This window comes from Cebus imitator, unplaced genomic scaffold (assembly GCF_001604975.1).
Source record: "Cebus imitator isolate Cc_AM_T3 unplaced genomic scaffold, Cebus_imitator-1.0 Scaffold32, whole genome shotgun sequence".
NCBI lineage: Eukaryota > Metazoa > Chordata > Mammalia > Primates > Cebidae > Cebus > Cebus imitator.
Genome location: NW_016107347.1, coordinates 5,818,198 through 5,827,575, shown reverse-complemented (window position 1 = coordinate 5,827,575; position 9,378 = coordinate 5,818,198). Strand labels below are relative to the sequence as shown.

At 36.2% G+C, this 9,378-nt stretch overlaps 1 protein-coding gene across 7 annotated transcripts in view; it reads left to right on the top strand.

The window, feature by feature from the left end:
• Positions 1 to 9,378, top strand: part of HIPK1 (homeodomain interacting protein kinase 1) — a 60,307-nt gene that overhangs the window by 40,403 nt on the left and 10,526 nt on the right. For 4 of the 7 annotated variants that reach the window (XM_017524249.1, XM_017524248.1, XM_017524246.2 and 1 more), the window contains exons 9-11: positions 4,114 to 4,235; positions 5,179 to 5,313; positions 7,932 to 8,074. In XM_017524249.1, the coding sequence (XP_017379738.1) occupies positions 4,114 to 4,235; positions 5,179 to 5,313; positions 7,932 to 8,074 (400 nt within the window). The remainder of the gene's footprint in view (positions 1 to 4,113; positions 4,236 to 5,178; positions 5,314 to 7,931; positions 8,075 to 9,378) is intronic. The other 3 variants (XM_017524247.2, XM_037737016.1, XM_037737015.1) reach the window with 3 other exon arrangements.

Below are 9,378 nucleotides of genomic sequence, written 5' to 3'. Positions count from 1 at the left end.
AAAGGATTATAAATCGTTCTACTATAAGGACACGTGCACACGAATGTTCATTGCAGCACTGTTTACAATAGCAAAGACCTGGAACCAACCCAAATGTCCATTGATGATAGACTGGACAGGGAAAATGTGGCACATATACACCATGGAATATCACGCAGCCATCAAAAACGATGAGTTGGTGTCCTTGGTAGGGACATGGATGAACCTGGATACCATCATTCTCAGCAAACTGACAGAAGAGCAGAAGATCAAACACCACATGTTCTCACTCATAGGCAGGTGTTGATCAATGAGAACACATGGACACAGGGAGGGGAGCACTACACACTGGGGTCTGTTGGGGGGAAATAGGGCAGGGACAGTGGGGGGTGGGGAGTTGGGGAGAGATAGCATGGGGAGAAATGCCAAATATGGGTGATGGGGAGGAAGGCAGCAAATCACGCTGCCACGTGTGTACCTATGCAACAATCTTGCATGTCCTTCACATGTACCCCCAAAACCTAAAATGCAATAAAATAAATTAAAAAAAAAATCATGTTTAAGAATGTGGAAACGTCTTAAATTGCTTAAGAAAAATCATTATTGATCTAAAAAATTCTATATGCTGAGGTGCTTGTCTGAGGAAGGCATTAAGATTATCTGCTTCAGCTTATGAATCAGATAGTTCCTGCAAACTCCTGTCAACAGAGGAACAGAGTAGCTGAAGGAGGAGCCTGAGTCCCTGTGTTCCGATAAGATTTTAGTTTTGACATTCCCATCCTTCTTATTTTCATATTGTTGTTCTGTAATCTAGTCTGTCCAGTTTCTTTTTTCTGAAAGATGGGAAATGTGTGTTTAATCATTTGGTAAGCCATTTAGAAAAATATTACTTTAAGGCTAAAATCTGATGACACATTTGACTTTCCCAAGAGAAGGTGAGTGTCAGTACTCTGTGAGAATAAACCAGGATTCAGGTGTTTCATGTAACACTTTACATAGAAGCAGGTAGCATTTTTTAATCAGTTACTTATTGACTGTGACTGTCTTGTTTGTTTGGTTTCTGACAGAGTCGGAGCAAGCAGAAGGAAAAGAGGGGCTTGGGGAGTCTGACAGATTACCAGGAGGACAGGAGAACGGTAGTGATGTAAACCAGGGAGAAACCACAGGGAGAGTGGAGGAACACATTCGAAATCCGTAAATGCATATTTAGCCTAACTTACCAAATTATTTTCTGCATATGCTGCATAATAGTAAATTCTGTACTTTGGGTTGTCATATGTTGAGTGATTCTTCTACTCAGCTTAGCAGATTAGCCACTCCTTTCAACCACCTTTTCCAAAGAGTTTCATTGGAACAATTTTCAGATGTGGACCCTGGAGCTTTCTACTTCTTCTCAGATGATAACTTAAGAGATGAAGCAGAGGAACTTTTGAGTTCCTTTAACAAAACAAAATATAAACTAAGGAAGTTAGAGTGGAAAAGTGGGATAACCATTTTTAGTAATATAAGCTTTGGAATTTTTTTTTCCTATCTAGGAAGTCTAAATAACCTGAGGAGCTAGTAGAGCATATTTAAAATTTTCCAAATGAAAAAGGAGTTTTAAAATTAAGGTGATGATGAGGGTGCCTGATATGTATTACCATATGCCAGATAATGTTCTAAGTGCTTTTACATATGTTAATTCATCTTCACTAACAATTCTAGGAGGTAATGCCATTTCCTCCAATTTATAGATGAGAATTTTGAGCATGATTCCTTCATATACCCAAAGTCTTATAACTAATTATTGCAGAACCATGATTTGAACCCAGGCAGTGGAATTAACAGCTTCTGTATTTTGAAGTATTATTTCTTACTGCCTCTTAGTTGCCAGCCACTGCTAGTTGCTCATTTCTGCCCAACAGTGTTTGTTCCAGTTTGCCCACTTTTCTTGGACCATCTGTTCTTTTACAGGATGCCTATACTTAGAGGAGGATAGAACCTCATCAGTTAGGCAGTTTATTCTTTTCATACTTCCATGGCTCTTTATTTAAAGAACTATGTTAAATAAAACAAAAATAACAACAAAAAATGAAAGTATAATCCTTTTTAGGTCAGAAGCCAGGGAGAGCCTTCCAATAGTGTTGCCTTTTGTTAATGCTGTTTCCATTTTCGGGCTAAAATACAGTAGCAATCTAATACATTAGAGTCACATTTGTAGGCCGGTACTATACATACTACTTTCCATACTATCCTGGTTGACCAAAATAGATACACATTTTGCTCAGTAGTAACTATTGTTCTGTAATTTTGTCAACTTTTGCTTTATTGCCTTGGGAACCATAGATGAGCTTCTGTCATGAACATTTCCTCCTAAATTTTACCAATTTGTAAAATCTATTTTTATACAGTACCAATGTCTTGTAGTTAGGCATGTGTCTTTGTCCTACTATAGGCAAGAATTTTGTGTGGCTTAGCTTTCTTATTAGATAACATTGCCTAAGGAAGCATGGCTGGCAACTTTGTAATCTTGATATATGAATTTGTTACTTTTTGTTTTTATATAAGTAGAACTTTAAAAAAGATATTGTTAGTGTTTTAATTCTGACTTTACTATGCCCTCTTATTTTGTACATTGCTGGATTGTATTTTTCTTCATGACAATTTGTAATTAAGTTACTCATAGTTAGTGAAGTGGAAAATTAGAAGACTGATGATGATTCGTGCTGAAAACAGCAGTATTGTGGTCTATGAGTTATGCTCCTTTGATACCTTCATAGTAATATTAAGAAAAATTAGTTGGTGATAGTTGAGAAAATGTCACTGAAGAAGTCTTCTAATTAAAATCTTTGTATCCTCACCTAACAAAATTGCAGACATTAGTGAATTGGAAGTATATTAGAAACTTAAATTCTTTATGTTGCAAATTTTGATAGAGTAGGTACAGAAGAAACTGAAGGCTCTCAAGTCTTGGCGAAAAGAACTGTGTTTAGTTGCACTTTTCCCCAGAATGAGATCTGTTTGTAGGAAAGATTTATTCAATGTTTGTTCTATGAGCATAATGAATAAAAAGATAAAGAAGACATGGTCATTCCTATAAAGGCACTGTTATAAAGAAGAGTTATTGATATTCCTAGCTGTCCATTAACTAAAGAGCCCAATTAGATGTCAATGACAAGAGTTGATTTCTAAAATAAGTAGGAGAAAGTTTCTGTAAACCAAAATGTCTGCTTTTAAAATACTTTTATCCTAGGCATGATTTTTTCAGTTCATGCATGGTTAAAAATAAAATATACGACTGATTTGTGAACTAGGTTATATTTTTTGAGGTGTGGGGAAAACACTCTAATTAAAAAGGTAACTTAGATTATAAATTATTGAGCTTTTCATAATCTTTCTTAATTCACTAAAAGTTATATTTAAGCCTTTGCTTTTAAAGATTAGATTTTTAAAAACAAGATTTTTTTTTTTTCCCCTGAGTGGATTAAAAAGTGAATTATATTGCTGGGCGTGGTGGCTCATGCTTGTAATCCTAGCACTTTGGGAGGCCGAGGTGGGTAGATCACAAGGTCCAGAGTTTGAGACCACCCTGGCTAATATGATGCAACCCCATCTCTACTAAAAATACAAAAACTAGCTGGGCGGGGTGGTACACACCTGTAATTCTAGCTACTTGGGAGGCTGAGGCTAAAGAATTGCTTGAACCCACAAGGTGGAGGTTGCAGTAAGCCAAGATGGTGTGCCACTGTACTCCAGCCTGAGTGACAGAGTGAGACTCTGTCTCAAAAAAAAAAAAAAAAAAAAAATTGAATGTAATTTACTAAGTGAAGGTTTTTTGTTTGTTTTTGTCTGTACTGTTAATGGGGATGGGATGGATATTGTGTTTTAAATTTTGTAGCATAAAAAAAATTTAGAATTCTCTTAAGCCAACCCTCACTGTATCAAACATCTTTCCATTAATCTAATCTGAAGGGAACAATCTCCCTTTTCTTAACTTCCAAGACTTCTATGAATGCAACTTCTTTGTCTTAAGTGTCTGGGATGAAACCTGAATAGTGGATTATTTGAACAGAAAAGCTAAAAACAAAATAATCTAAAACAAACAGTACTCCCAGACCTAGCAGAACTATTTAACTGTGATACTATTTTCAACAGCTGGACTACAAGCAACAACCAAGCATTCTGGATTCCCTGTGAGGATGGATAATGCTGTACCAATTGTACCCCAGGCACCAGCTGCTCAGCCATTACAGATTCAGTCAGGAGTTCTTACACAGGTAAAAGCTAGAGCAATGTGGATACTCAATATTGCTGCAACACTGTTGAGATTCAGATATTTTGTCCTAGAAAATGGTGTTTCCTTTGACTCTAAGATATTTCTTGGTCATGATTCAGTGGACTTAAAATGAAACATCTCTATGGAACAATATACTCATTCCTAACACTATTGCAACTCTGCCATTGTCTTCCTTAGACTTACAGGGATAAATATCCAGACATTCTTGAGAAATGGTCTTCTGAGTAAGTTTACTCTAATTCTGTGGGATGAAGTGTTTCTTTTTTTGTTTGTTTGTTTTTTAAATCTTGGAGGTCATATAAAGATAAGTATGCAGCATTTTGATTCTAAAATACAAGGTTCTACTTTTGCACCTTTTGTGTCCCTTTTGCTCACTCTTAGAATTTCATCACAGTTGAGAGGCTGGATCACATCAGGATGCCTCTTCACGTATTGCATTCCTTCATTCCTTGTGTTTAACCAGACTGTAGAAAGCTTTAAACCTTTATACTTGCTACAGAACGTTCAACTAAGATGATAGAGAAAATTATGAAGTATTTAAATAGCAACACACAGTACATTTTATATTTTATATGTAAATGTTTGTGTCCTATGACACATAGGAAATTCTCAAATCCAAAAACACTGTTTTGTGAACAGGAGGAAGAATTCCTAATAAATGTCTTTGTTTCATAGAACTGATGCCCTGAATCTAGTCCAAGGAAGATTCCCATACTTCTTTGCTTTAGGCCATTGGCATTTGACTTTGTGGGCCAATGCTGTACAAAGTTGAAGGGGGAAACTTGTGTTTGGTATATCCATTTTAGGTGCTATCAAATTATTGTTTATTGTCAGTATTAACTTTGGGGGGAATGAGAACCCTTCTGAATCCAGATATCCTGCCTCCGTGTTTGTTTCACTCACCTGCCTAATCTACATTTCAGGGAAGCTGTACACCACTAATGGTAGCAACTCTCCACCCTCAAGTAGCCACCATCACACCGCAGTATGCGGTGCCCTTTACTCTGAGCTGCGCAGCCGGCCGGCCGGCGCTGGTTGAACAGACTGCCGCTGTACTGGTAATTCCCCTCACTTGATTGTGTTACTAACGGAGTTTCTTTGGTTTCTTTCTTTTTTGTTTTTTCCTGTTTGTTTTGTTCTGTTTTCTTCTGGTTTATTTTTCAAAAAAAATTTTTAGCTTAGTCTTTGCAGAGGGCATGGAAGCATGTGCCATCTTGTGGCTGTGTTTTTGCTACATCTTTTAATGTCTCATTGTTTTCCTTCCCAACATTTGCTGAAGCACTGTCTGACTCTGATGGTTGTGTGGCTCCGTAAAGAGCCAGATCCCTTCATTCTTCTTTGCCAGGCTAGTGTGATAAAAGCTCTCAATGTAGCCTCAGAAGAGCTTCAACACTGTTACTTGTTTTTTGCCTTATCTTTTACCCTGTGATCCTTGAGAATAAAGGAAATGGCCTTTAATTTGGCTCAGCTACAGGCACCTGGATGGCCAAAATTGAACTCCTTGGCAAGATAGCTTTCTCATTTTTTGCTGTTTTAAGGTTCTAAAACTTTTTGCATGTGGAAATGCTTAAGATACTCTTAGTTTATTGCTTTATCAGTTGATATTAACTATCCTTCTATAGACACATGAAGATAGCTCTTTTTGCCACTCATGATCATTGGCAGCTTATATCTTATATTTAAAGATATTCCCTTTAGAATGTAGATCATATTGTAGGTCATACTGTTGGTTAAAATTAAAAGTGAACACATTTTTAGGAGCTTTGGGAGGGATTAATTATTTTTCAAATAGGTCTTTACACAAAGGATGAAAATATGACCAACAAACTATGCAAATACAATATATTTCTTATTAAAAGTCATGGGGAATAGTTATTTAATATAGCTGCAATTGTACTATTGGGCTTAGAGATAGAAAAAACAAACAAAACTTTGAGGTGTGTTTCAGGATCTGTAACCTTAAGAGTGATTTTTTGGAGGTGTTTTGGTTATATGGGGGATTTAAGAGTTGTTGACTGGATATCCAGTATTTCATCATTTGAAATTTAAAATTAGGTAAGCATCCAAAAACCTGAAAGGCACTGTTGAATCCTATTATTTCTCAGTTTTCAAAGTAGCTTTAAATTTCTTTTGTTATTTCTTAAGTATTCATGTGAGTGAAAACACTTCCAGAAACATACTTTGGTTGGAATTTGGTTTTCAGTTTAAAAGTCTGTCACTTCCAGGTTAATTTTCTTGTAAGCATAAAACCTGAGTGTGAGGGAGTCAGATATATTTCCAACTTGATTGATCCAAGCCACTGGTTTTTAACTCACTCATCTGTAGTTTCAAGGTTGGAATGTTAGTTGACAATTCTCCTTTGCTGCTTCTCTTAAGTTTGCACTAGCCATTTGCTAAGCTTTGCATATTTTTGTTCTTCTTCTGTCAAAACAGTTCGTCGCTTGGAACGCCAGATTTCTGCCTCACATTTGAATGTTATTTCTTGCTTTGTATTAAACTACATGCTTTGTCTTGTGCAGGTGTTGGAAAGACGCATGGTGTGACTTAACATACTTCTCTTATTTTTTGTTTTGTTTTGTTTTGTTGTGTTGTGTTTTAAATTTTGCTTATGGTAGCAGACGTGTTTGCAGTTTCTCTGCTTTGAAGGCTTCTTGTTTGGAACCGGTATTTGTAACAAGTGGATCTGTTACTTGCAGAAATATTTTTAAAACAGTGTGTTGATGGTCTTAAAATTTGAAATTCAAGAAACAGAACCATATGTACCCAAGCATTGTAGGTAATCGTACTGCAAAATTCAAGTTTAAAAAGGAAACTTCCAAATCTGTTCCCATTTTTTTTTTTTTCCCAAAAAATGTCAGAATTTCTGTGAGGAAGTACGGAAAACATTTGTTGCTCAGTTTATTGCAAGTGACATGGCTTTTTAAAAACTAGAAATCATTTATTTTCTTGTAGTGATTAGTTTTTATGTGAAAATATTCCTGCAAATGATACATAAAAACATATTTTAGGTAATTATTAGAAACAAAGTATGATGCTGTCTGCATCTATTTCATAAACATCTTTTTGCCTTATTTTAAAATTCCATTTTGTGGCTATAAATGATGAAGTTAGCTTTTTCTTGCTGACATAAGGTTTTTTTTCCCCAAAAGGATTAGGCCTTTGGTCATCCACATCTGACTCTGTTTTCCAATTACTACCCTTTTTAAAAAGGGAACAGCTCTGCCCTTTGTTTTATGAGTTGTATGGATCTGATATCTGATTGGCAGTCAGATGAAAAAAATTTTAATCTTAAGGGAGTCCTCTTAACTCTTTCTAGGGGTATATTTTAGAATTGTTGCAAAAATGAAACTTCAGCATTTAACCAGCGCTTATCTCTAAACTCTCAGACTCCTTTTCTCTACAGTATAATAGAAGTTCTTAACTGCAGGGATCTTCTTTTCTTTAATAGCTGGGTGGTCAGGTTATGGGGGTGGGCAAGAGAGAGCAGTATGTTTTCTTTCCCCATTCATAACACTTGTAGCTTTGAGCACCTCTGACCTTTCTTTTTTAATCTCTGCAAGTTAACAATCTACAAGCAACTTCTTTTAAGATATGAATTTTTCTTTCTTTAAAAAAAAAGAAGAAAAAGCCAAGAATGAGTCAAGTTTGGATGTTTTTTGTGTGTGTTTCCTTACAGCAGGCGTGGCCTGGAGGGACTCAGCAAATTCTCCTGCCTTCAACTTGGCAACAGTTGCCTGGGGTAGCTCTACACAACTCTGTCCAGCCCACGGCAATGATTCCAGAGGCCATGGGGAGTGGCCAGCAGCTAGCTGACTGGAGGCAAGTGCCCTATGTTACTCTGGGAGATTTCTAAGGGACGATTCCATAGGGTGGGGGCACTTGATAATAAGGAGAGAGACAAAGGAAAATTTGACTCTATTGGAAGCCTTTAAGAACCTATATCATGCTAGGAAGATGGTCTTATAAGAAAACCTTGAATATAGGAAAACAGTAGGTTCTTAAGGTCAGGAATCATTTCTTCCAGATTTTTAAAGAGTCTTAAGTGATTAGAAACCATATAGTGAGATCCTAAAGCCTCGTAATCTAGGTCCCCAACTTTATTTTTTATAATGAAGATTCTTTTTTAATTTTTTATTTTTGTGATTACATAGTAGTTGTGTGTGTATGTGTGTACGTGTGTGTGTGTGTGTGTGTGTGTGTGTGTATATATATATATGGGGTGCATGAGATATTCTGACACAGGCATGCAATGTGAAATAAGGACATCATAGAGAATGGGTTGTCCGTCTCAAGCATTTATTCTTTGAATTACAGGCAATCCAGTTATACTCTTTAAGTTATTTTAAAATGTACAATTAAGTTATTACTGACTATAGTCACCCTATTGAACTATCAATAATAGGTCTTATTCTTTTTTTTTTTTTTGGTACCTATTAGCCATCCCTAACTCCCCACTAGCCCTCCACTACTCTTCCCAGCCTCTGGTAACCATTCTGCTGTGTCCATGAGTTCAATTGTTTTGAGTTTTAGATCCCACAAATAAGTGAGAATAATGTAGTTTGTCTTTCTGTGTCTAGCTTATTTCACTTAACATAATGATCTTGAGTTCTATCCGTGTTGTTGCAAATGACAGACTCTCATTCTTTTTGTGGCTGAATAGTACTCCATTGTGTCTATCAACCACTTTTTTTTAATCCATTCACCTGTTGATGGACATGTAGGTTGCTTCCAAATCTTATTGTGAACAGTGCTGCAATAAACATAGGAGTGCAGATATCTCTTTGATATACTGATTTTCTTTCTTTTGGGTATATACCCAGGAGTGGAATTGCTGGATCATATGGTAGCTCAATTTTTAGGTTTTTGAGGAACCTCCAAACTGTTCTCCATAGTAGCTGTACTAACTTACATTCCTACCAAGAGTTGTTCCCTTTTCTCCCATATCCTTGATAGCATTTATTATTGCTTGTCTTTTGGATATAAGCCATTTTAACTGGGGTGAGATAATATCTTATTGTAGTTTTGATTTGCATTTCTCTAATGATCAAAGATATTGAGCACCTTTCATATGCCTGTTTGCCATTTTTTTGTCTTCTTTTAATTAATGTCTATTCAGATATTTT